The sequence below is a fragment of the Mus musculus genome, chromosome 11, assembly GCF_000001635.26.
Source record: "Mus musculus strain C57BL/6J chromosome 11, GRCm38.p6 C57BL/6J".
In the NCBI taxonomy this organism is placed as follows: Eukaryota; Metazoa; Chordata; class Mammalia; order Rodentia; family Muridae; genus Mus; species Mus musculus.
The window spans coordinates 74,059,698-74,087,301 of NC_000077.6; the positions used below are offsets into that span (position 1 = coordinate 74,059,698).

At 38.2% G+C, this 27,604-nt stretch overlaps 1 protein-coding gene and 1 pseudogene across 1 annotated transcript; one reads left to right on the plus strand and one right to left on the minus strand.

Annotated features, from left to right (window-relative positions):
* Positions 1 to 1,199: 1,199 nt before the first annotated feature.
* On the plus strand, positions 1,200 to 27,604 carry Zfp616 (zinc finger protein 616). The gene is made up of 5 exons (NM_001177570.1): positions 1,200 to 1,209; positions 10,473 to 10,640; positions 11,373 to 11,499; positions 11,961 to 12,043; positions 23,175 to 27,604. The coding sequence occupies exon 5, from the start codon at positions 23,210 to 23,212 to the stop codon at positions 26,171 to 26,173; it is 2,964 nt and encodes a 987-aa protein (NP_001171041.1). The 5' UTR covers positions 1,200 to 1,209; positions 10,473 to 10,640; positions 11,373 to 11,499; positions 11,961 to 12,043; positions 23,175 to 23,209; the 3' UTR covers positions 26,174 to 27,604.
* Positions 17,822 to 18,443, minus strand: Gm12331 (predicted gene 12331; annotated as a pseudogene).

Genomic DNA, 27,604 nt, shown 5'->3' on the forward strand with positions numbered 1-27,604 from the left:
ATGGTGATTTCCCCAGAAAGTCTTATTGTTAAGAATGGTTTACTCTATTCTGGGTTATTTGTTGTTCCAAGTGAAATTGAGAATTGCTCATTCTATCTCTGTAAAGAATACAGTTGGAATTTTGGAGATTGCATTGAATCTGTAAATTGCTTTTGATAAGATGAACACTTTCACTATGTTAATCCTGCCAATCCATGATCACAGGAGATCTTTCCATCTTCTGAGGTGTTCTTCAATTTCTTTCTTCAGAGGCTTGAAGTTCTTGTCATATAGATTTTTCACTTGCTTGGTTAGAATCACACCAAGGTATTTAACATTATTTGTGACTATTGTGAAGGGTATTATTTCCCTAATTTCTTTCTCAGCCTGTTTATACTTTGAATAGAGGAAGGCCACTACTAATTTGTTTAAGTTAATTTTATATCTAGCCACATTCCTGATGTTGTTTTTCAGGGTTAGGTGTTCTCTGATGGAATTTATGGGGTCACTTAAGTATACTGTCATATCATCTGCAAATAGTGATATTTTTGACATCTCCCTTTCCAATTTGTATCTCTATGACATCTGTGGGAAGCCACATGTGCCGTTGCAGAGTGGCGCTGGCTACTGCTGGCCACCACGCATAAGTTTGGACAAACAACCAATGTGTACATATGCAGTAAAGCTTTTGCCAAGTCACTGCCTGGTCCAGGCATGTTAATGAGGTACTGAGAATATAACAAATCAGATGTGAGACATGCAAATGAGGTATGTTAATGAGGTTCTGTGAGGTACTGAGAGAGAGTAGCCAATCAGATGAGAAACATGCAAATGAGGCATAGTGCATAAAAAATCCGGGTGTGAGACACGCCTCTCCTAGGCCTATATAAGCAGCACGAGTTCTGGGCTCAGGATCTCTTCACCTCTGCAATCAAGCTCTCCCAATAAACATGTGCAGAAGGATCCTGTTGCAGTGTCGTTCTTGCTGGTCGAGTCGGGCGCGCACAAGAGACATCCTTTCGTTTTGTAATTGCTCTAGCTAGAATTACATTTCTCCTGCCACCACATTCCCTCCTACTTCTGTTTTACATCTGTCTCCAGTCCACTCTCAGAGTACATTTTATTTCCCCATCTCATGGAGATCCATATTTGCTCACACAACACTCCTCTTTACATAAACTCTCTGTATCTGTAAATTGTAGCTTGATTATAATTTACTTAAGAGATAATGTATGGGCCACAGAAGCAACAGAACTCCTGAGACATGGTCCTACTAGGGGCCTTCATCCTCAGCCAGGAGGTGGAGCTGTTCCTCACTCCTCTGTGTACCTTCCCTGCCAGAGGAGAGCTTGCCTCCAGGGAGTGCTCTGACCCCAGGACTTAGGTGAGATCACCATTTTCTCTCCAGTGTCTCCCTAAGGCTGGGCCACACAGTAGAGAGTATGCCACAGAAACAACAGAGCTTCTGGGACAGGGTGCTACTACCAGCCTACATCCTTAGCCAGGAGGTGGAGCTAATCCTAAGTGATCTGTGCACTAGTCTCCCAGGAGTGCTGACACAGGCTTACAGACTCACAGGAGGAACAAGCTACAGCCAGAGACAGCTAGAATATCTAATACCAGAAATTACAAGATGGTGAAAGGCAATGTAATAATCTTACCAACAAAAACCAGGACTACTTGGCATCATCAGAACCCAATACTCTCAACACAGCAAGTCCTGAATACCCCAACACATGGAAAAGCAAGAAATGGATTTAAAATCATATCTCATAATGGTGGCAGAGGATTTTAAGAAGGACATTAACAACTCCCTTAAAGAAATACAGAAGAACAGAACTAAACAGGTAGAAGTCCTTAAAGAGGAATCACAAAAATCCCTTTAAAAAATTACAGAAGAACACAGGTAAACAGGTAGAAGCCCTTAAAGAGGAAACACAAAAATCCCTTTAAGAATTATAGGAAAATACAACCAAAGAGGTGAAGGAATTGAACAAAACCATTCAGGATATAAAAATAGAAGTAAAAATAATAAAGAAATCAAAAAGGGAGACAACTCTGGAGATAAAAAAAAAAAAAAAAAAAAAAACCCTAGGAAAGAAATCAGGAGCCATAGATGCAAGCATCACCAACAAAATACAAGAGATAGAAAAGAGAATCTCGGGCACAGAAGTTTCCATAGAAACATGCACACAACAATCAAAGAATATACAAAATGCAAAAAGATCATAACAAAAACATCCAGGAAATCCAGGACACAATGAGAAGACCAAACCTAAGGATAATAGTTATAGATGAGAAGGAAGACTTTCAACTTAAAGTGCCAGTAAATATCTTCAACAAAATTATACAAGAAAACTTCCCTAACTTAAGGAAAGAGATGCTCATGAACATATAAGAAGCCTACAGAACTCCAAATAGACTGGACCAGAAAAGAAATCCCTCCCCACATATAATAATTAGAACAACAAATGGACTAAATAAGGATAGAATATTAAAAGCAGTAAGGGAAATAGTTCAAGTGACATATAAGGCAAACTTATCAGAATTACACCAGACTTCTCCACAGAGACTATGAAAGCCAGAAGATCCTGGGAAGATGTCATACAGACCCTAAGAGAAAACAAAAACCAACCTAGGCTACTACACCTAGCAAAATACACAATTACCATAGATGGAGAAAAAACAAGGTATTCCACGACACAACTAAATTCACACAATATCTTTCCATGAATCCAGCCCTTCAAAGGATAATAAAAGAAAAACTCCAACACAAGGAGGGAAATGACACTGAAAAAAAAAAGCAAGAAAATAATTCTTCAACAAACCTAAGATAGCCGCAAGAACAAAATCTCAACTCTAAAAGCAAAAATAACAGGAAGAAAAACAATTACATTTCTTTAATATCTCTTAATTTCAATGGACCCAATTCCAAAACAAAAAGACATAGGCTAACAGACTGGCTATATAAATAGGACCCAAAATTTTGCTGAATACAGGAAACCCACCCCAGGAACAAAGACAGACACTACCTCAGAGTAAAAGGTTGAAGAACAATTTTCCAAGCAAATGGTCGAAAGAAACATGCTAGAGTAGCCATTCTAATATCAAATAAAATCAACTTCCAAACCAAAGTTATCAAAAAAGACAAGGAGGGGAACTTCATACTCATCAAAGGTAAAATCTTCCAAGATGAACTCTCAATTCCCAATATCTGTGCTCCAAATACAAAGGAAGCCATATTCATTAAGGAAACTTTAGTAAAGCTCAAAGCACATATTGCACCTTTGACCTTCTTAATCAAAATACCCATGGAAGGAGTTACAGAGACAAAGTTCAGAGCAGAGCCTGAAGGAACGACCAGCCAGAGACTGCCCCACTTGAGAATCTACCCCATAAAGAACCACCAAACCCAGTCACTAGGCAGATGCCAACTAGAGCCTGTTGACAGGAGACTAATATTGCTGTCAGGCTGTGCCAGTGCCTGCAAATACAGAAGTGGATGCTCACAGGCATCCATTGGACAGAGCACAACGTCCCCAATAAAGGAACCAGAGAAATACCCAGGGAGCTGAAGGCAACTGAAGCCCCATAGGAGGAACATCAATATGAACTAACCAGTACCCCCCAGAGCTCCTTGGAACTATATCACCAGTTAAAGAATGTGGAGGTAGAACTTGTGACTCTAGCTATATATGTAGCAGAGGATGGCCTAGTTGGTCATCAATAGAAGAAGAGGCCCTTGGTCTTGTGAAGGCTCTATGCCCCAGTATAGGAGAAAGCCAGGACTGGGAATGGGAGTGAGTGGGTTGGGGAGCAGGGGAATGGGGAAGGGGATAGGAGATTTTTGGAGGGAAAAATTGGACAGGGGATAACATTTGAAATGTAAATAAAGAAAATATCTAAGGAAAAAATTTAAAAAAAATAAAAACAAAACAAAAAAAGAGATAATGTACACATAAATAAATGCATACCGTATTTGTCTTTTAGAGTCTGGATCTGATTTACCTCACTTGAGATGATTTTTTTTTCTATTTACACTCATTTGCCTGTAAATTTCATGATGTCATTTTTAACAGCTGAGTAATATTCCATTGTATAAATGTACAACATTTCTTTATTCATTATTTGATTGAGTCAGCAATATCTATTTTATCAACTTTAAAATGAGTGTGATTGCTTCAAGGTTTTATTTGGCATGGTTGTGAATATAGATTTTTAATTAATTATTAATTAATTTAATTATTATTTATATCCTGGATGCCTTTTACTTATTTCTTTATTTCTTTCCTGAACCAGCAATCATTGAGTATAGAGTTGTTCAATTTTCATAAGTGTTCAGGATTCTTTTATTTATTTATTTATTTATTTTTATTAGGTATTTTCCTCATTTACATTTCCAATGCTATCTCAAAAGTCCCCCATACCCTCCCCCCCACTCCCCTACCCACCCACTGGCCCTGGCGTTCCCCTGCACTGGGGCATATAAAGTTTGCAAGTCCAATGGGCCTCTCTTTCCAATGATGGCCGACATTTCCCCTAGGCCCCCTTTTTAGTTCCCACAGAGAGTATGAAGCAGGCTTTTATTATGCATCATCAATGCCTTAATAAATTATTAATAATTTACATATTTTAATTATTAATAATCATTTAAAATTCTTACATTTCTTAAATTCTATGAGTCCCAGATAAGTAGTCCCAACACCTGTTTCCTTAGAGTAAAAACTAAACTCAAAGCAAAAGTACAATTCCTTATTATTTTACAGAGCCTGTTATTCATAGGTAGCTGGGCACAGGTCTTATGGTTTTCTTGTACAGCAGGGATCAGCCTTTAGTAACTACTTTAGTGTAAAAAGGAAAAACAACAGATTCCTTAAGTAGAAATGATTTCTTTTCTCTCACCCAAAAACTAGATCAGGTTCCTCTCCCCCCCCCCCACCTCCCCCACCCTGTCCACTTTCCCTCCCAGGTCCCTCCCTCCTGAGGGAACTAAAAAGGGGGCCTAGGGGAAATAGGGGGAGAGAGGATAGCCCATGTCCAGTCAGAGTTCCCACCTATGCTCTGGGCAGGTGGATGTTGGAGGGCTGCCAGAAGCTTTCTACTCTGCCCGGGTGGGCATCTAAGCCTCTGACCCACTCGACGAGGGGTGGACAAGGGGCAGACCCCAAAACCAAAAGGGGCCCCGGGGTTACACCCTGTAGCCCCGGGGTTATGGGAGAGGGCTGAGGGAAGAGAGGTTCCCACACAGGCGAGAGTAAGTGCAGTGGACCTTGACTGGAGCACAGGAAGGCCCTCCATCGGGAGATTAGAAACAGCTCATTAGAAGAAAGCCTATCCCATCCTTCAAGCGCAGTGGGCCTTGATGAACAGAGATAGTCTATGGTTTTAGAGCTATATTATAGAAAGGCAGGGAGAAAGGAGAGAAGGTAAAAGAGAGAAAGAGAGACCAGCCATGGCCAAGAGGAGAGAAGGGAAAAAAAGAGAGAAGAAAGGCTAAAGAATAAGAGGGAGAGAGAGGAAAGAGGAGAGAGGAGAGGAGAGGAGAGGAGAGGAGAGGGGAGGGGAGGGGAGGGGAGGGGAGGGGAGGGGAGGGGAGGGGAGGGGAGGGGAGGGGAGGGGAGGGGAGGGGGGGAGAGGAGGGGCCAAACAGCTCCTTTTAAAGAATGCTGCTATCTTTTCTGTTGCTAGGTAACTGGGGAGGAGTTTAGCCTGAATGCCAGAACCTTGGGACATTGCCTATGTGACTTCTAGCCATACTTCTCTTGTGGGGGCTTTGGGGGACAGTAACTTCGACAGGAGCCAGGGTCCAGGAGACATTAGAAAACTCCTTCTGTCCCATGTATGTGAATTATCACCACCGGTTCCCGGGATTCAACATCTCAGCTCGACTGGAGACCATCCTGTCAGTGCATAGCCCAATGCCCCACCCACACCCTCCCTTGCCACTTGTGATTGCTTTCTCCTCTCTCCCAAGTGGAACTGAGGCATCCTCACTTGGACACTTCAACTTGTTGAGCATTTTGAATTCTGTGGACTGTATCTTCTGTATTCTGTATTATTATATTTTTGGCTAATATACACTTATTAGTGAGTACATACCATGCATGTCCTTTTGGTCTGAGTTACCTCACTCAGGATGATATTTTCTAGTTCCATCCATCTAGTTTTGCCTGCAAAACTCAGGATGTCCTTGTTCTTAATAGCTGAGTAATATTCCATTGTGTAAATGAACCACATTTTCTGTATCCATTCTTCTGTCATGGGATATCTAGATTACTTCCAGCTTCTGGCTATCACAAGTAAGGCTGCTATGAACATAGTGGAACACATGCCCCTGTAGTTTGGTAGAGCATCTTTTGGGTATATTCCTAAGAGTGGTATAGCTGGATCTTTAGGTAGATCTATTTCTAATTTTCTGAGGAACCTCTGGATTGATTTCCAGAGTGGTTGTACAAGTTTGCAATCCCACCAGTAATGGAGGAGTGTTCCTCATTCTCCACATCCTCTCCAACATGTGTTGTCAACTGAGGTTTTGATCTTAGCCATTCTGATTGGTGTGAGGTGGAATCTCAGGGTCATTTTGATTTGCATTTCTCTGATTACTAAGGACTTTGAACATTTCTTTTTTATTAGATTTTTTCTTTATTTACATTTCAAATGTTATCCCCTTTCCTAATTTCCCCTCTGAATACCCCCTATCCCATCTTCCCTTTCCCCCGCTCATCAACCCACCCAGGAAACTCACCTCAGGGACAAAGACAGACATTCATCCCAAAGTTATCAAAAAAGACAAAGAGGGACACTTCATACTCATCAAAGGTAAAATCTATCAAGTTGAACATTTCTTTAGGTGCTTCTCAGCCATTCGAGATTCTTCAGTTGTGAATTCTTGGTTTAGTTCTCTACTCCATCTTTTGATTGCGTTGTTTGGTATTTTGGTGATCAATTTCTTGAGTTGTTTAGATATTTTGGCTATTAGTCTTCTATCAGATGCGGGGTTAGTGAAGATTTTTTTTTCCCAATCTGTAGATTGCTGAGTTGTCTTATTGACTATGCCCTTTGCCTTATAGAACTTTCCTAGTTTCATGAGGTCTCACTGATCAATTCTAAAAGGACTGAAGCCCTGAGGTCCTGCTGAAAGAATGTAAACAGGCAACCTCAGGAAATAGGATGTTGGGGGGCCCTCAGAATGCACAAGAGACCTGAGAAGTGAGAAACTCCCAGGACCCAAAGGGAGAGACCTTAGATGAAATGCTCCACAGTAAGGAGAGGGAATTATACAGAGCCCACCTCCAGCAGGAAGACAGTACATCAAGTGAGGAATGGGGTTGCCATGCCACAGTCACACCTCTGAGCCATAATTGTTCCTGTCTGAAAGAATTACAGGGATGGAAATGGAGAGGAGCCTGAGAAAAAGAAGATCCAGCAACAGGCCCAAAGTGGGATCCAGCTCAAGGGGGATCCCAAGGCATAACACTATTACTGAGGCTATGGAGAGCTTACAAAAAGGGATCTATCATGACTGCCCTCCAAAAGACCCAACAAGCAACTGAAAGAGTCAGATGCAGATATTTGCACTCAACCAATGGACAGAAGCAGCTGAGCACTGTTGTTGAATTAAGGAAGGTTAAAAGAAGCTGAGGAGAAGGGTGACCCTGTAGGAGGACAAGCAGTCTTAATTAACCTAGACCCCCAAAATCTTTCAAACACTGAATCACAAAACAGACAGCATACACCGGCTGATATGAAGTCCCCCAACACACATACAGTATAGGACTTCTGGGTCTGTGTTCATTCAGAGATGATGCACCCAACCTTCATGAGACTGGAGGCCCTAGGGAGTTTAGAGATCAGGTGGGATGGGGGATGGGGGCATCCACGTGGACTTCTTACAAAGTTTTTTTTTAATTTACATAAGTAAAATGGTTATCTCTCTCAAATATCTTTCCAGGCATTATCATCTGCAATTCTTCAAATAGCTAGGAAAACAAAGTACCAACTTTTTTATATGCTTTTACATCATCTTTTGATTCTCTAATATTTGTTTCCTCATCCTAGCAATTCCATAGCTTCATGTACTCTCCCTCTAATTCTTATTTATTCCTAAATCATTTATAAATTTCTATTTTTCAGTCCATGCCTTTTATTCTTTAGACCACTTTGACTCTCTATTCTCGATGTCCCCAAGTTCACCCTGGCAAACTAAAGCAGTAGTCGTGGGAATGGAGGGTACGAGAATTTCTTCATGATTCCAAATTCAAAACCAAGTCTGGCAATAAAATATTTCTACAAAGGACCATGTAGGGTTTAAGGACTTTGTGGTTGTGTCCACAAAAACTAGACTCGGGGCTCCACCTTCTGCTGTGTCTTTTCCCATGAGCCTAAAGGACAAGCAGGCCTGTTCCTTGTTCTCCACAGCCACATGACCATCTCTATTTCTCTTTCCTGAGAACCACATCTGTTTCAATTATTATGGTGTGATTAGCTATGAGTAAAAGGGGGAAGAATGTTCCCAAGAAAGTAAGATTGAAAGTAGAATAGTAAAGAGGGCAGATCAGCTTCAGGGCAACAGCAACCATCAGCAGACATGGGAATCATGGATGGCCTGAAGATGCTCCAAGGACAGGAACTGTGACAGACCTCCCCTTATATGGCCATGCCTGACTCAGCAGTATCCCAGATTTTCTGGATATTTTGTGTCAGAAATATTCTAGATTTAATATTTTATTGTTTGATGTATCATCAAATGTGAGAGACCATATCTTTTGGGCTCAGGCTCCATTTTAGAGAACCTGACCTAAAGTTGAACTCAAGGAAACTAACAGCCACTACCTACCACCAATTTCCCAGTTATGCCCCAATAAAACCTGTGTCTAGCACCAGATTCCAGGATATTCCCCCAACAAATCTACACCCCCAGGTTACAAGACTTCCCCTGATAATTCATATCCTAACAACCACCAAACATGAGAAAAAAAAGATATTCAGATTATGGTTTGGCCCCCAGTACCAGTTAAAGGCCATAATGGCTATCCAATCTGATATGTACCAGGCTAGATACCACCTTCTTGACTCTATAAATGCTTGCCTAAAACTAGGCTCAGGGCTCCATCTTCCTGCTGTGTCAGGGTTTGCAGGGACCCCAAACCTGAGCTCGATTAAAGAGACCCTGTGATTGCATTAGAATCAGTTCCTTGGTGGTCTTTAGGGGGTCAGGAATGTTTCCTTGCACAAAACATACAGCCTCAATGGTTATATGGAGGCAATTGGATACAAAGATACTATCCCAATTACTAAACCAATGTGTTTCTATTTCAGAGTGTGTGCTTAAGGAACCCATACAGTTTAAGAAATAGTACATTCTGTCATCCTTAAGCTACAAGCCTGGTTTACAGGATATTTCCATCTGTCTATGTTGTGCCATGAGTCTAAATATATTTCAGTCTAGTATATTTTTTCCTAAGACAAAATTGTTTGTGGTATAGTTTGTGTTAATTTAAAAGTACACAATAAGGTTTGTAATCTCTTTGTGAACTCCATCTTGCATTTCTGAAATGTCTGAATCCATTCATCCATGGCTAGAGCCCTAAGATGTGAAAGTCCTACCAGAGTGAAAAAGAAAAAAGAAATGAAAGAGAAATCTATGGAAAATTCCAATTAATCATTGAGGCACAATTTGATTTCTTATTAGTATTTCTTCTAGAGATTGATGATAAACCATATGGGTGCCTTTTGCAAGAGAGAACAGTGTTTCTCCTTGTGCTGTGCAATATATTCTTTGTAGAAAGTAAATGACAAACTATTACTTGGTAATGATGCCTTTAATGTAACCTACTTTTTAGCCTCTTACCTGCTTTAAGGCGCTAACAAGAAAAATTAAGAATTCAGCTGCCTTCAGTGACAGGTGAAGGTATTAGAATTGTTACAAATGTATCATATTTACATATGAACAGATGGTGTTTTTTATAATGAATCCAAAAGAAGCAATGTCACTGTTAAAAGGAACCTGGTGAGATACATAATCATGGGTAATTCTTTAAACTCTCAAAATCCTGGTATTTTAGAGTGGGACATGGAAACCAAAAGTAATATCTCAGTGGAGACAATGGTGAGGCAAGAATTCATTGCTTTGTTTCTTCTTGGCCTCAGGAAAGTATTTTGCTTACCTATTATGAGAAATACTTTCAGCTGGGGTTGCCTCACAGATACTGGCCATTATTGCAAATAAAGGCACCAACTTTCTTTAGATAAACCACCTCAAGCAAAGGTGAAGAAAGCAAAGTGTGAATATCAATTTTAACAGTGTTCAGCCTTCATTTAAAATCCCACTCTGCCAGTGTGCGGTGTAGAGCAGGTCACTAGAGCACATACCCAGGTCTGCAGAGAAACACACCAGCTTCTGGAAAAGCAGAGCACCTGATGCAGGAAAGGAAAATCTGTTTTTTTTTTCCCTGCCTCTTAAAGCTCATCATTCCTGCATCTGTTCCCTGGAGAAAGCTTGTTAGAGATTTGATTCCTGCTTCCCACTCCTCAGTTTTACCAGGGACAGGGAGGACCTGCTGCCTCTGAATAAAGAGTGGCTTCTGGGAAGTGAAATTTTAGTATAAACTTTTGTGAAACATTTTATTCTGAAGGTGAAGAAAAAAATGTGTTCTTCACAGGTAAATGCATGCATGGGTATGGGAAGGGATGACTGTTCTTACAGGAATAACTTTTTAGTTCAAACATCCAAACCTTCACTGTGCTCACATTTACAGAACTACTTTTTCATATAATTATCTGTTATATGTATACAATAAGTTATATAACTTACAACTTATAATCAGAAGTTATAATTTATAAATAGTACAAAATTCATATTATTTATTGCACATTAAATTACACATTAAATATATAATACATAAATAACATATAACAATTATTATATATTAAATTATATAGTAAGTATATGATAAACAACTTATCTAATAAGGCTGAGAGCCTATTGCAGTCATTCTCAGCCTTCCTACTGCTGCAACCCTTTAATAGTGTTCTTCAGGTTGTTGTGACCCTAACTATGAATTTATTTTTATTGGTAGTTCGTAACTATAATTTTGCTACTGCTATGAAGCCTAATGTAAATATCTCTGTTTTCTGGCAGCTTAGACAACCACCATTAGATCATTTAGGAGATCATGAGAGTTTTTCCCCAAAAGGGTCACAGGTTGAGAACTGCTAGCCTATTGGATCTTTACAGAGAAGTCACAGCATTCTTTCTCTCAGATCATAATTAATCAAAAGATAACATTGGTTATTGATAACAGAACAAGTTGCATAGTTAACTAATATTTCCTTAGGTCAAATCTAGTACTTAGACAATGGGCACGAGGGAATAGTGTTAATTTTAATTTCAGGGTGCATTGACGTTCATGGATGTGGCTATAGAGTTCTCTAAGGAGGAGTGGGAATGTCTGAATTCTGCCCAAAGGGCTTTGTACAGAGACGTCATGTTGGAGAATTACAACAACCTGGTTTCTGTGGGTAAGAACATTTTTATTCCATAATTTTTACTTCATCTTTGGGCTATCTAAAAACTGCTATTAGTATTTGGATCAGATGTTCATTAATTAGTCTATCTCTTAATTTTTATATGTATTGATTTCTGATTTATTTAAAGATAACATGTTATGTACCTTTTCTTGTTTTTTTCTTCATTTAACCTAATGATCCTTCAATTTTACATGTATTTTTGTATAGAAGTAATTAGCATTTATATGTGAGTACTTTGACCTCAACAGTTATATTTTTCTAATGTGGTAATTTTAAACAGAAATTCATAATTTAAAAAAAATTTGAGTTATGGAGAGTCTAAAATATTTTGGAAAGATGAGACTATTAGAAAGTCATTCATGTATCTTTTACTCTTCTCCATGTTACCTACATGGCACATTCCTGTGCTAGCACCCAGCTATGTTCAATGGTATGTCTGTTTGAATATACAGGTGTTGCTGTTTCAAAACGAGAGGTAATCATCTGTCTTGAACAAAACAAAGAACCATGGATTGTTGATGCAGAGGAAACACAAGTAAGAGAACCAGGTAATCTGAAATGAAATAACATGTGATGTGATGATTCTAAACCAAGGAGCAATCTAATCCTGAAGTGTGATTAGACAAGTTCTTCAGAGTAATGTACCAGAGAAATATTGTACCATGGTTTGTATATTAGTTTTGTCTTATTTTACCTGAATAGTGGGGTTCTGAAATATAGTGTATTATACCCATCTAATGAAGTGGTATAAGACTATTCTGTCTTCTAACTACTGTCATTATTTTTGTTGCATGTATATAAGTATATTTGAGAGATTATTGTTTTATTACACCTGTAAAGAATTTTATAGAGTATATTTTGCTCATATGTTTCTCTCTTTCATCTTCTTGCATTCCCCACACTATCTCAATATCATGGTTTCTCTGACACTCTCTCTCTCTCTCTCTCTCTCTCTCTCTCTCTCTCTCTCTCTCTCTCTCTCTCTCTCTCTCTCTCTCTCTGGAAAAGAAAAGTAAAACAAAAATAGAAGCCAAAAAATTGTATTTACACTGGGAGTCAGTTTTGTGTTGTAAACTTTTCCTTAACATAATCCATGGACTATGACTAATAGACCCGGTGTTATACTGTAAAATAAAACTTGTTATCCCTCTCTAAGAAAAAAGAAAATGTAACATATTGTTCTGTAAGCACATGTGTGAGCATTGATTAATGCTGGATGAAGAGGCGGGGCTCAGATTTCTGTAGATAGTGCTATCCCTCCCTAATTAGTTAGTCCTGGGTTAGAAAAAAAAAAAAAAAAAGAAAGAAAGTACAGCAAGCCAGGAGAAACAAGCCAGTAGGGAGCACTCTCCCATGACTTTTGATTCAGTGTTTGCCTTGAGTTCCTGCCCTGATCTCCTGACTCCCCTCATGATGGACTATGTTTAGGATATGTGAGCTGAAATAAACCCCTTTCTCTCAAAAAAAAAAAAAATCTGTGTACTTTGGATAAGTTCTTACCTTGTGTGACACTTTCTACCTATTTCCCCTTCTCAAAGCTGGGGGTTTTATCTGCTTTGAACTTGTATTGATCTGGTGGGTGCTGTCACATTCTCGGTGAGTTTATATGGGTATTACTCTTGTGTGTGGAGATGTTGTTTATCTAGTGTCATTCACTACCTATGCCCTTTACAATCCTTCTGTCTCATCTTCTGCATTGGCCCCTGAGCATTGATAGGAGAGATGTGATAAAGATAGCTACATAAGACCGAATGCTACAATGTCTCTCAATTTCTGAACTTTCCCAGTTGTTGCCTTACATATTAAGCTTCTCTATTGAAGGTTGAGGGATGCACAGATCTACTGGAAAAGCAATATATCTTTAGGTATCTTATTATTATGATTTTATTTGTAGAAATAATAGTAGATTTTAATATAGGACCTAGAAACTGTTTAGTCTCAGATTGTGGGCTGCAGAAACAGTGTCAGATATAGTTTTAACTTGGAGAGCCACCAAAATGCCAATCAGTGGTAGGTATTATCAAAGCATTTATAATTTACAATAAGTGAGCATATCTTACAGTAAGGTCAGCATTTCACATCACAGATTAAATAGCTGGGTGAGACAAATAATTAATTTTGTCCTCCTATGGCCAAGTACTACATAAATATACTATGACTGTAAATCAGTAGGCATGAAAATCCAGTTTAATTTGCAGCTCAATATTTCTGCTGCTTTATGTATTTATTGTCTTTGGCAGTGGCCACATATCCTCAGGTTTGGAGTGCAAATAAATGTGTTTTGGAATTACCTGTGCTATTTCAGTGGAATATAGGTCTTTTGGCCTATAATTCTAAAAGTTGCAACCCATTTCTTGTACTACGTGCTATGTATAGTGGAATATGAAATTTAGCTTTGTATTGTCTGTTCTAATTTGTGGCAATGTCAGTTAAACAGCATTTTATATGTTCATGTGTTAGGAAACTTCTATAATCGTAGTCTACCATATGGCATTAAACAATATGTATTGTAAACCAGAGAAATGGTGCAGAAGTTAGAGCTGCCTGCATTGCAATCTTATGACTTGAATTCAATATCCAGAAGACACCTGGTGGAAAATGAATTCTACAAAGCATCCCTGAATACATGTATACTGCTACACATAGTACATGTATAACTTCAAAAATTGATTTGTACTGTTATTAAGAACCATAATGGTTCTTCTCTATGTCCTATATCTTGATATAAACTTGATCTTATTTCTCCTTTATGACACTGTCTTTTATTTTTCCTTTTATGAAAAAATAAACAAGTGTACTTGCTACCTAGCCACAATAGATAGTCTAAACATAAGAGATATACCCAACTCTTAAACACTAACCTAGTACATGAAAGAAACCATGCAGTGTATTTTTTGTTGGAGTACCTCATTCAAATTGATTGTTCCTAACTCCATCCATTTATCTAAAAAATTTAACAACTAAAGGAATGAAACATTTCATAAACCCTAAAAGAATGTTGTATTTATGACTTACAAACATTGAATCAAGATGAAATTGACCCTTAAGCCAACACAAAACTTCTAATGAAAAAAAAGGTGTAATCAGAGCCTTCCAACTAAAGAAATCCCATGGCCAGATTGATTCAGGGCAGAGATTTACTAGACCAGCAAGTTAGAACTAATGCCTAGTTTCTTTTAGTTTTTCTTCAGGGTAAAACTCAAGGAATTTTTCAATTTCTCCTCCTCCTCTTCCTCCTCCTCCTCCTCTTCCTCTTCTTCCTCTTCCTCTTCCTCTTCCTCTTCCTTTTCCTCTTCTCTTTATTGAATATGTTCTTTATTTAGATTTCAAATGTTATCCCCTTTCCCATTTTCCTTCCCTCTGGGAAACACCCTATCACATCACATCCTCCCTCCCCCTGTTTCTGTTTCTATGAGGGTATTCTTCCACCCACCCACCCACTCCCACCTGTCTTTCCTCAACTCCCCTATACTGTGGCATCTATCAAGCCTTCATAGGACCAAGACCTCTCCTTCAATTGATGCATGACAAGGACATCCTCAACTACATATGCAGCTGAAGCCATGTGTAATCCTTTGTTAATGGCTTAGTTCCTGTGAGTTCTAGAGGCAGATGTTAGCAGTCAACCATTGAACTAAGTTCAGGGTCCCTAATAAAGGAATTGGAGGAGGAACTAAAGGAGTTTCAGGGGTTTGCAACCCAATAGAAAGAACAACAATATCAACCAACCAGACCTCCCAGAACTCCCAGGGACTAAGCCATCTTTTCTTCTTTTAAGAAGCCACAGGCCTGCGTGGTGGCACATGCATGTAATACCAGCACTCAGGAGGCAGAGGCAGGCAGATTTCTGAGTTTGAGGCCATCCTGGTCTACAGAGTGAGTTCCAGGAAAGCCAGGTCTATACAGAGAAACCCTGTCTCAAAAAACAACAAAAAAGCAACTATGAGTTTGTTTCAAAAACTAAGCAAAGATGTGTGTCTCATCATCCTGCATGAATATAGATGCTAAATTTGCAGTAAGGTATTTTGAAAATTAACTAAAATGTGGGGAATTGGGCTATGTACAGACAGGCTGGTCTCCAGTCGAGCTGAGATCTGAACCCCGAAAAGGGTGATAATTCACCTAAATGACATGGTAAGCAGTCCCTCATGCTCCTGAAACTCTGGCTCCTGCCTGAGTTACCACTCGCCCCTCACAGTCCCCACAAGAGAAGCATGGCTCGAAGTCACATAGGCAATGGCCCAAGCTTCTGACCTTCAGGCTAAACTCCTCCCCAGTTACCTAGCAACAGTAAAGACCATAAAAAGGGCTGTTCAGCCCCTCCTGGTCTCTCTCTCCCTTACTTCTTACTCTCTTACCTCTTACCTCTTACCCCTCACTCTCACCCTCTCCTCTCTCTTTGTCTTATCTCCTCTCTCATCTCTCTTCTTTCTTTGTCTTCTCCTCTCCTCTCTCCCTCTTACACTCTTTCTCTCTAGCCTTCTCTCTCTCTCTCTCTCTTCTTTCTTTCTCCCTACCTTTCTATAATAAAGCTCTAAAACCATAGAGAGTCTCTGCTACAGTCAAGATCTGCTGTGCTCACTCTTGCCTGTGTTGGGAACCTCTCTTCCCTCACCCTCTCTCCCATAACCCCAGTGTCATTAGCAAAGTAGCTCTGGTGCTCCCAGGTAGGGCTGCCCCTTTGCCATCACCAGAAGAGTGGGTCAGAGGCTTAGATGACCTCCTGGGTATGAGTGGAAAGTGTATGGCAGGTCTCCCAAGCCTGACTGACCAGAGAATAGGTGGAACTCTGGCAGGGTGTGGATCTTCCCCTTCCCCCTCTTCCACAAGGCCCCCTTTTTAGTTCCCAACACTAAAAAACATACATAAATTATTACCTACCATTTTAAGATGGTTTCAATCCAGAGCTGCCGATAGTTCAACATAAGTTAATTGATAGAGGTAATAATGTTAATAAACAACTACAACATAGAAACCACGGGATAATCTCAGCAGATTCTGAAATGGCCTTTGACAAAATACAGCATCATTATGTTATGGTTCTAGACAGGCCAGGGATAGTAAAACTGGTTTAAAACCAGCCTGGGGACAAGAGCATTCTGCATGGAGAGAAGCTCAAAGCAATTCCACTAAAATCAACAGCAATAGAAGGTTATCCATTTTCTCCATAGATATTCAATATATTTTTGAAACCATATCCAGAGCAATAAGACATTTAATGAGTTTTAGAGGATATGCATAGAATAGATAGTGTCAAAGTATCCTTATTATGTGATAATAATTTTTTATGAAAGTTGACAGGATTTTTCTCAGATTTATATGTGTGTGTGTTATATTTATGCCTTATACTGAATATAAAATCTATGTAAACATATCCTACCCATATACACATATGTATATTTTATATAATTTTAAGTAAATATAAAACAATATTTCTATTTGGCTTTATGAAAATTATCTTTATTATTATTTGTCAAAAATCTTGCCTCTTTTTCTGTATTGATTGTTTCCCTGCTCCCAGTTTAGAAACTCTTCTTCTATTAGTTTCCCACTACATATGATCAGCATTATGGGTTTTCCAATGCAGGATATTCATTGCTTAAACAATATATAATCATGAGCAACAAAAATCTACTCACAGATATGTTTTTATGTAATTGTAAATACACATAGCTAAAAGACATACACACGCACAACATATATAAACACACACACACTCACAAACACACATAAACACATGTGTGTACCTCAAGCATAATCCAAGGAAAAAGGAAAGAAAGGTTTTCAACTTGAGAAGGAAGGTGGGAATGATGTAATGTCACCTGGGACATGATGGAGGAAAAGAAGGGATGATGAATGTGATTTTCTACTTCAGCTGAAAAATTATTTTCCTTTTCTTTCCTTCTTTCTTTATTCACTTTACATAAAGACTTCTTGTTACATGGGTATTTCCCAAGATATTTTACTTTACTTCTGGCTATTGTAAAGGTCATTGTTTCTCTTATTTCTTCATCAGCCCATTTATCAATACTAAAAAGGAGGGCTACTGATTATGTGTTTACTTTGTAACTTTGTAACTTTCCTGAAGGCAAATTTTGCTGTAGGAGTTCTCTGATGGACTTTTGATACTCATTTACTTATACTATTATATCATCTGTGAATAGCAATATTTTTTCTTTCTTTTCTTTTCTTTTCTTTTTTTTTTTTTTTTACATTTCAATTTTTTTCTTTAAAAGGAGTGAGTTGTGTACAGGGGGGTTAAATGCTTTATAGACAAGAAAAAAACTGTGCTAGGACCAACTTATTCACCATCTTCTTCATCTTCATCTTCCTCTTCTTCCTCCTCTTCCTCATCCTCTTCTTCCTCCTCCTCGTCTTCCTCTTCCTTCTTTTTCTTGCTCTTTTCAGCCTTGACCACCCCCTTTTTCGCTGCATCAGGTTTTCCTTTAGCTCTGTAGGCAGCAATATCCTTCTCATACTTCTCCTTCAGCTTGGCAACCTTCTTCTCATAGGGCTGCTTGTCATCCGCTGCAGTGTTATTCCACATCTCTCCTAGTTTCTTTGCAACATCACCAATGGATAAGCCAGGATGCTCGCCTTTAATTTTGGGGCGGTACTCAGAACAAGAAGAAGGCCGAAGGAGTCCTCTTGGGTGCATTGGGGTCCTTGAACTTCTTTTTGATCTCCCCTTTCGGGGGAATGTAGGTTTTCATTTCTCTTTCATAATGAGCCTTGTCAGTCTTTGCCATATCTTCAAATTTTCCCTTTTCTTTAGCAGACATGGTCTTCCACCTCTCTGAACACTTCTTGGAGAACTCTGAGAAGTTGACAGAAGCATCCGGGTGCTTCTTCTTGTGCTCCTCCCGGCAAGTTTGCACAAAGAATGCATATGAGGACATTTTGCCTCTTGGCTTCTTAGGATGTCCTTTGCCCATGTTTAGTTGATTTTCCTTCTCAAGGCACAGAGTCGTCTAGTGCCTGTCTGGCTAAGCGCTTGCCCCGGCGCTGTCTCTATGAAGCTCAATGTACTGCAATGGCTGTGAGAGCGGGAGGCAGATGCAGCCTTAATTTTCTTTTTTAAAAAGAATTTCAAATTTATTTTATTTATTCACATCCCAAATGTGAACACCTCTCAGAGTTCTTCACCCTACCCCCTGCCCTTTTGCCTCTGAGAGGGTGTTTCCCTCTCTCCACATTCACCTTACATGAGGCATCAAATCTCTACAGGATTAGGTACATTCTTTCCCACTGAGGCCAGACAAAGCAGTCCTCAGTTACATATGTGTCAGGTGCCTCAGACCAACCAATGGTTGGTGACTTAGTCTCTGGCAGCTCCCAGGGGTCTGGGTTAGTTGACATTGTTTATCTTCCTATGGGGTTGCCTTCCCCTTCATCTCCTTCAATCCTTCTCCTCGTTCTTCTATAGGCATCCTGGACCTTAGTCCAATGGCTGTAAGTATCTACATCTGTCTTGGTCAGCTGCTGATAGAGCCTCTCAGAGGAGAGTCATGTTAGGCTCCTGTCTGCAAGCACAATATGGAATCAGTAATAATGACAGGGAGAGGGAGAGGGAGAGGGAGAGGGAGAGGGAGAGGGAGAGGGAGAGGGAGAGGGAGAGGGAGAGGGAGAGGGAGAGGGAGAGGGAGAGGGAGAGGGAGAGGGAGAGGGAGAGGGAGAGGGAGAGGGAGAGGGAGAGGGAGAGGGAGAGGTTTAGTGCCCATGCACAGAATGTATCCCAAGTTGGGCCAGTCACTAGACCACCTGTTCCTCTGTCTCTTCTCCATTTTTGTCCCTGCATTTCTTTAGACAGGAACAATTCTGGGTTGGTGAGACAATACCTGTCCTTTTAAAAGTCATATCTCCTTGATCTTTTTTAATTATTTTATTCTCTAACTACAACTTCAAGTACTGTATTGAGGAAATAAGGAGAGCATGTATAGCATGACCTTTACCCTGATTTTTAAATTTTCCCTCCATTTAATTTGATGTTGGCTATTGGATTTTTCTGTATTGCCATTCATATGTTTAGCTTTGTATCCTTGATCTCTCCAAGACCTTTAAAATGAAGGAGTATTGTATTTTGTCAAAGGCTTTTTCAGTGTCTAATGTGACAATCATGTTGTTTGTTCTTTCAGTTTATTTATATGGTGAATTAGATTAATCGATTTTCACATATTGAATCACCGCTTCATGTCTGAGATGAAGCCTACTTGATTATGTTGGATGATTTTGGCTGTCTTCTTTGAATCCGTTTGGGAGAATTTTCTTTAGTATTTTTGCATCAATGTTCATAATAGAAATTGGTCTGAAATTCTCTGGTTGAGTCCTTGTATGGTTTAGATATCAGGGTGAATGTGTCCCTGCAGAATGAGTTTGGCAATGCTCCTTCTGTTTCTGTTTCATGGAATAGATGAGTATTGATATTAGCTTTTCTTTGAAGTTCTGATAGAAGTCTCCATTAAACCATCTGGCCAAGAGCTTGTTGTTGTTTTGTTGTTGTGGTTGTGGTTGTTGTAAGATTTTAATGAGTGCTTCTATTTTCCTAAGTTAGACTGTTTACCTGATTTTGATTTAACTTTGGTAAGTGGAGTCTATCCAGAAAATCTTTCATTTCATTTATATTTTCCAATTTTATAGTGTACAGACTTTTGAAGTAAGAATTAATGATTATTTAGATTTCTTCAGTGTCTGTTATGTCCACATTTTCATTTCCAATATTGTTTTTTGGTGGATAATGTCTCTGGGTTTTTTGTAGTTTGGGTAAGAATTTGTCTATCTTATTGACAAGAACCAGCTCTTGGTTTCCTTGATTCTTTCTGCTGTTATCTTTGTTTCTAAACCATTGCTTTCATCCATAAGTTTGTTGATTTACTGCCACCCACCCCTTATTAGCGTGTTTGTTTCTTTTTGTACGAGTGTTTTCAGGTGTGCATTTACTTTGCTAGTGTGAGGTGTATCTATTCTCTTTAAGAAGGCATTTAGTACTATAAGCTTGCCTTTTAGCACAGCTCTCATGTCTCATAAATTTGGGCATGTTTTGACTTTACATTCAATGAATTAAAAAAGTCTTTCAATTCTTTACTTATTCTTTGACCCTGTGGTCAATTATTAGCAAGTTATTCAATTTCTTTTTTTAATTAGGTCTTTATTTCATTTACATTTCCAATGTTGTCTCAAAAGTCCCCCACCAGCTCCCCACCCACCCATTTCTACTTCTTGGCCCTGGCTTTCCCCTGTACTGAGGCAGATAAAGTTTGCACAACCAATGGGCCATACAGATATTTGCACCCAACCAATAGACAGAAGCAGCTGACCTCTGTTGTTGAATTATGGAAGGCTGAAAAAAGCTGAGGAGAAGGGTAATCCTGAAGGACGACCAGCAGTCTCAATTAATCTGGACCCCCAAGATCTCTCAAAGAATGGACCACCAAACAGGCAGCATTCACCGGCTAAGATGAGGCCCCAACACACATACAGAGAAAGACTTCTGGGTCTGTGTTCATTCAGGGATGAGGCACATAACGCTAAAGAGACTGGAGGCACCAGGGAGTTTGGAGGTCAGGTGAGGTGGGCTGTGGGGACATCAACATGGAGAAAGGTAGGAATAGAGGAGGTATGGGATTTGGAGCAGTCGGAGGGTAGATCGGAGGATGGAGTGAATAAAATATGCAGTGTAAAGGAATTAATTAATTAATTAATAAAAAGAGAGAAAATGAATTATGAAAAAGAGGAGCTGTATTGGAATTCCAAAGAGAGAAGTCTTGAGAGACAGCTGTCTGGAAAGTTATCTTGAGCAGAACTCTATTCATTCATCCAAATACCCAGATGCCCTCTGCAACCTGAGGCAAGTCCTTGGCACTTCACTCAAATTTTGTTTCTTTAACTGTGCTGAAGTATTTTAGTTATATAAGTTCCAACTTGTCAATCATTGGCCTTAATTCTGGGAATGGAGTTCTATTCAGAAAGTTCTTTTAAATAGATTGATAGATGATAGACAGATGATATATAGCTATATAATGGATGTATTTGTATATAGAAAGATTCTTAGATAGGTAAGTGCATATATATATATACATATATATATATATGTATGTATATATACATATACATACATACATACATATACATATATACACACACATACCTATCAAAATATCCATTTACATATGTAATGTAATGTGACAAGGGTTTTTGCTCCCTTGTCAAAGATCAAGTGAACATAGGTGTGTGGGTTCATTTCTGGGTCTTCAATTCTATTCCATTGGTCTACTTGTCTGTCGCTATACCAGTACCATGCAGTTTTTATCACAATTGCTCTATAGTACAGCTTTAGGTCAGGCATGGTAATTCCACCAGAGTTCTTTTATCCTTGAGAAGAGATTTTGCTATCCTAGGTTTTTGTTATTCCAGATGAATTTGTAGATTGCTCTTTCTAATTCATTGAAGAATTGAGTTGGAATTTTGATGGGGATTGCATTGAATCTGTAGATTGCTTTTGGCAAGATAGCCATTTTTACTATATTGATCCTGCCAATCCATGATCATGGGAGATCTTTTCATCTTCTGAGATCTTGTTTAATTTCTTTCTTCAGAGACTTGAAGTTCTTATCATATAGATCTTTCACTTCCTTAGTTAGAGTCACACCAAGGTATTTTATATTATTTGTGACTATTGAGAAGGGTGTTGTTTCCCTAATTTCTTTCTCAGCTTGTTTATCATTTGTGTTAAGAAAGGCCATTGACTTGTTTGAGTTAATTTTCTATCCAGCTACTTCACCGAAGCTGTTTATCAGGCTTAGGAGTTCTCTGGTGGAATTTTTAGGGTCACTTATATATACTATCATATCATCTGCAAAAAGTGATATTTTGACTTCATCTTTTCCAATTTGTATCCCCTTGATCTCCTTTTGTTGTCGAATTGCTCTGGCTAGGACTTCAAGTACTATGTTGAAGAGGTAGGGAGAAAGTGGGCAGCCTTGTCTAGTCCCTGATTTTAGTGGGATATCTTCCAGCTTCTCGCCATTTGCTTTAATGTTGGCTACTGGTTTGCTGTAGATTGCTTTTATCATGTTTAGGTATGGGCCTTGAATGCCTGATCTTTCCAAGACTTTTATCATGAATGGGTGTTGGATTTTGTCAAATGCTTTCTCCGCATCTAAAGAAATGATCATGTGGTTTTTGTCTTTGAGTTTGTTTATATACTGGATTACGTTGATGGATTTCCATATATTGAACCATCCCTGCATCCCTGGGATGAAGCCTACTTGGTCAGGATGGATGATTGTTTTCATGTGTTCTTGGATTCAGTTAGTGAGAATTTTATTGAGTATTTTTGCATTGATATTCATAAGGGAAATTGGTCTGAAGTTCTCTATCTTTGTTGGGTCTTTTTGTGGTTTAGGTATCAGAGTAATTGTGACTTCATAGAATGAGTTGGGTAGAGTACCTTCTGCTTCTATTTTGTGGAATAATTTGTGAAGAACTGGGATTAGATCTTCTTTGAAGGTCTGATAGAACTCTGCACTCCTTGGAACAATGTTGTTGCACTTCTGTGTTATATACTTTTGCTATTATCCTTGGATTAGTGTTACTTTGTGCATTATACATGTATATTATTTTCACACAACTCCAACATGACACATAATGTTTTGCTTTATTACTTTCAGCTTTGTCTTGTGAACATACTGAGAATCTACTACAAATGGTGTGTACACAAAATTATTTTCAAAAAGAAATAACACAAGTATTTGGACTTAATGGTCTTTTAGACCTATATAGAAAGAAGTTTTGGGAATATAGAAGTGGTGGTGAGGAGCATGAAATATGTGATTATGAAAATTATCTGCTGGCAAAACACATCTGTTTTAATTCTGAAAAGAATAAAGGAGTTCTAGCTATTCCTGAGAGAACTCAGGCTGAGTCACTCCCATTTTTACAATTGGAGACTACTCTAGCAGAATTTTTACAAATTTTGAAATGCAACAATGTTCTACACAGGAATACAAAAACCTTAAAGAGTGACATTTGGGTGAATAAACCCACTTCCCTGAAGCATTTATCAAGTAGTATGGGATTTAACAGTACTTCAATACTTTATGAACAAAGGAGATATTGGAGAAGAGAAAAAATTACTGAATATCATCAATGTGAAAGATATTTCTCTAAAAATTCATTACAGCTTCCTCAACAATTAAATCTACTCTGTGACAAGTTCTACCATGTAGGTCAACATAAGAAAATGTCCATGTATGCAGTGAAACTTGGAACATATCATGTGGAAGGTAGTTGTGGAAACTCCAACAGAGTAAATGATAGTAACATGGGCTATATTAAAAACCCTTTTCTGAAGTATTGCCAAAACAATCAACATGGAGAGATTTTATACCAAGGTGATGTCATATTATATGATTCTCATCATGAAACAATTCTAAGTAAAAATGAGATAAGTAAATGTATTTCAGAAAATCATTATAACCATGATAGTAGACAGGCTATGTCTAATCACTGCTCTCAGTCATCTTTGCAACAGCAGGATCATACCACATGGAGCCTTTATAAAAATGACTGGCAGGATGACATTTTAAATGATTCCTTAATTCTTCAGGTTTATAACAGAATGTGGACTAAAGGAGATTTCAACAAATATACATGTGATACATACAGGAATGCTTTAATTGAATCGTTATACTTAGAGAAAGATAACATGAAACACATTAAAAGACAACTTTCCCAGGCCCCAGGGTATAATAAGGTCTTGAATTTCAATTCCAATGTCATTCAACACGATTCAAACCATAATGGAAAGGGAATCCAGAAAGTCAAAGTACATTTGTATGGTATTTTCAATATACAAAATCTCTTGAGACATTCAAATTTATCAGTTGAGGAAAAACCCTCAAAATATAAAACACCAGAGAAATGCTCCAATAAATCCTCAGGCCTTATGGTATTTCAAGCTAGAGGGAAACCATGGAAATGTGTGCAATGTGGCAAGTCCTTTGCTCAGTACTCAGCTCTTCAAAACCCTCACAGGATCTGTACTGTAAAGAAACTGTATAGTTGTAAGGAATGTTTAAAATCATTTACTTGGTTCTCAAAACTTCAAGCTCACCACAGAATACATACTACACAGGAACTTTATAAATCTAATAAGTGTGGGGAATCATTTACCCAGTCATCAAATCTTCAAGTTTATCAGAGAATCCACCACACAGGAGACAAGCCTTACAAATGTAATGAATGTGGTAAATATTTTACCCATTCCTCAAGTCTTAAAGATCACCAGAGAATCCATGCAAGACACAAACCTTACAAATGTAATAACTGTGGGAAAAGTTTTATAAAGTCCTCAGATCTTAAAGGGCACTACAGAATCCACACAGGAGACAAACCCTACAAATGTAATAACTGTAGGAAAAGTTTTACACAGTCCTCAGGTCTTAAAAGGCACTACAGAATCCACACAGGAGACAAACCTTACAAATGTAATGAATGTGGTAAATATTTTACCCAGTCTTCAAATCTTCAAGTTCATCAGAGAATCCACACAAAAGACAAACCTTACAAATGTAATGAATGTGGTAAATATTTTGCCCATTCCTCAAGTCTTAAAGTACACCACAGAATCCATACAAGAAACAAAACTTATAAATGTAATAACTGTGGGAAAAGTTTTATACGGTCCTCAGATCTTAAAAGGCACTATAGAATCCACACAGGAAACAAGCCTTACAAATGTAATGACTGTGGTAAATATTTTACCCATTCCTCAAGTCTTAAAGGTCACCACAGAATCCATACAAGAGACAAGCCTTACAAATGTAATAACTGTGGGAAAAGTTTTAGACAGTCCTCAAGTCTTAAAAGGCACTACAGAATCCACACAGGAGACAAACCTTACAAATGTAATGAATGTGGTAAATATTTTGCCTGTTCCTCAAGTCTTAAAAGGCACCACAGAATCCACACAGGAGACAAACCTTACAAATGTAATGAATGTGGTAAATATTTTGCCCAGTCTTCAAATCTTCAAGTTCATCAGAGAATCCACACAAAAGACAAACCTTACAAATGTAATGAATGTGGTAAATATTTTGCCCGTTCCTCAAGTCTTAAAAATCACCACAGAATCCACACAGGAGACAAACCTTACAAATGTAATGAATGTGGTAAATATTTTGCCCAGTCTTCAAATCTTCAAGTTCATCAGAGAATCCACACAAAAGACAAACCTTACAAATGTAATGAATGTGGTAAGTATTTTGCCCAGTATTCAAATCTTCAAGTTCATCAGAGAATCCACACAAAAGACAAACCTTACAAATGTAATGAATGTGGTAAATATTTTGCCCGTTCCTCAAGTCTTAAAGATCACCACAGAATCCACACAGGAGACAAACCTTACAAATGTAATGAATGTGGTAAATATTTTGCCCAGTCTTCAAATCTTCAAGTTCATCAGAGAATCCACACAAAAGACAAACCTTACAAATGTAATGAATGTGGTAAGTATTTTGCCCAGTATTCAAATCTTCAAGTTCATCAGAGAATCCACACAGGAGACAAACCTTACAAATGTAATGAATGTGGTAAATATTTTGCCAGTTCCTCAAATCTTAAAGTACACCACAGAATCCACACAGGATACAAACCTTTACAAATGTAATGAATGTGGTAAATATTTTACCTGATTTTCAAGTCTTAAAGTTCACCCCAGACTTCATACTGTAGACAAACCTGTTAAAGGTAATTAGTGTGGGAAATCATTTACACAGTCCTCAAAACTACAAGCTTCCCACAGAATACACACTGAACATCGACCTTATAAATCTAATAATTGTGGGAAATCATTTACCCAGTAATCAAGTCCTCTAGCTCACCACAGAGTCCATACAAGAGACAAACCGGCAAATGTAATTAATGTGGAAAAAGCTTTATATAGTCCTCAGATCTTATCAATTAGTACATAATCCACATAGGAGACAAACTTTACAAATCTAAGAAATGTGGCATGTCTTTTACCTGATCCTCATCTCTTCAAGTTCATCAAAGAATCCATACTGGAAAACAACCATATATGTGGAAACGACTGTGGAAAATCTTTTTCCTGCTCCTCAAATGTTCATTCTCACTAGAGTATCCATACAGGAGACAAATTGAAAAAATATAGTGAGTATGGAGTTGATTTCCCAAGTCCTCGACTCTCCAATGTCACCACAGAATCCATCCTGGGGGCAAACCTTTCAAATATACTGAATGTTAACAATCCTTTACCCTGTTCTCAGTAACTTTATAGGTGTAATGAATGTGTAAAATACATTTCCCAGTCCTCAAATCTTCAAGGTGACCACAGAATCCATACTGCAGCAAACATTGTCAATGTAAAGAACGTAGAAAGCCCTTCACACAGAAATCATATTTTTAAACCTGACATAGCATGGATACTAGAGAGAAACTGTACAAATGTAGATAATCTGACAAGTCATTTCTCACTTTCTCAAACCTGTGGCCACCTAGAAGATCAGTGCAATAGACCAAGTTGATGAGTAATTACTGTCCTAGTATGAATACAGAAACCTGGTATTTACAATGAGAAACATGTTTGTAAGTATTTAAATAATGTTAAAACCTTACTCTCTATCAGAGAACTCACAGAGGAAAGCCCTGACCTTATTAGGAATTGGAAACGTTTTACCCAGAAACACAGCTGATAGTCATATTAAGTAGTTATTTCCAAAATAAAATATGAAAAAAATCTTTCACCCAGTATTAATCTAATTATAATTATAATCACATCATAATTAGTAATGGTATAGAATTCAGGTTCAAACAAATTTAGAGAAGTAGTATTTTAAAATGTAAGGATTTAAGCCATAATAATATTATTGAATATCCTTATACAAAACTGTTGCAAAATGTTCTGTATAGTTTAGTAGGCTAGAATATTGACATTTGTGAGATATGGTCTATGTGAAGCTTATTTTGTTTTTACTCTTTGAGCTTTTATAAAATATACATAATAGGAAATTTTTAATCTCAAAATAATCCCTTCTTTGTCAGAATTATCAATAAACATATTACAACTGTCTTCCTATTC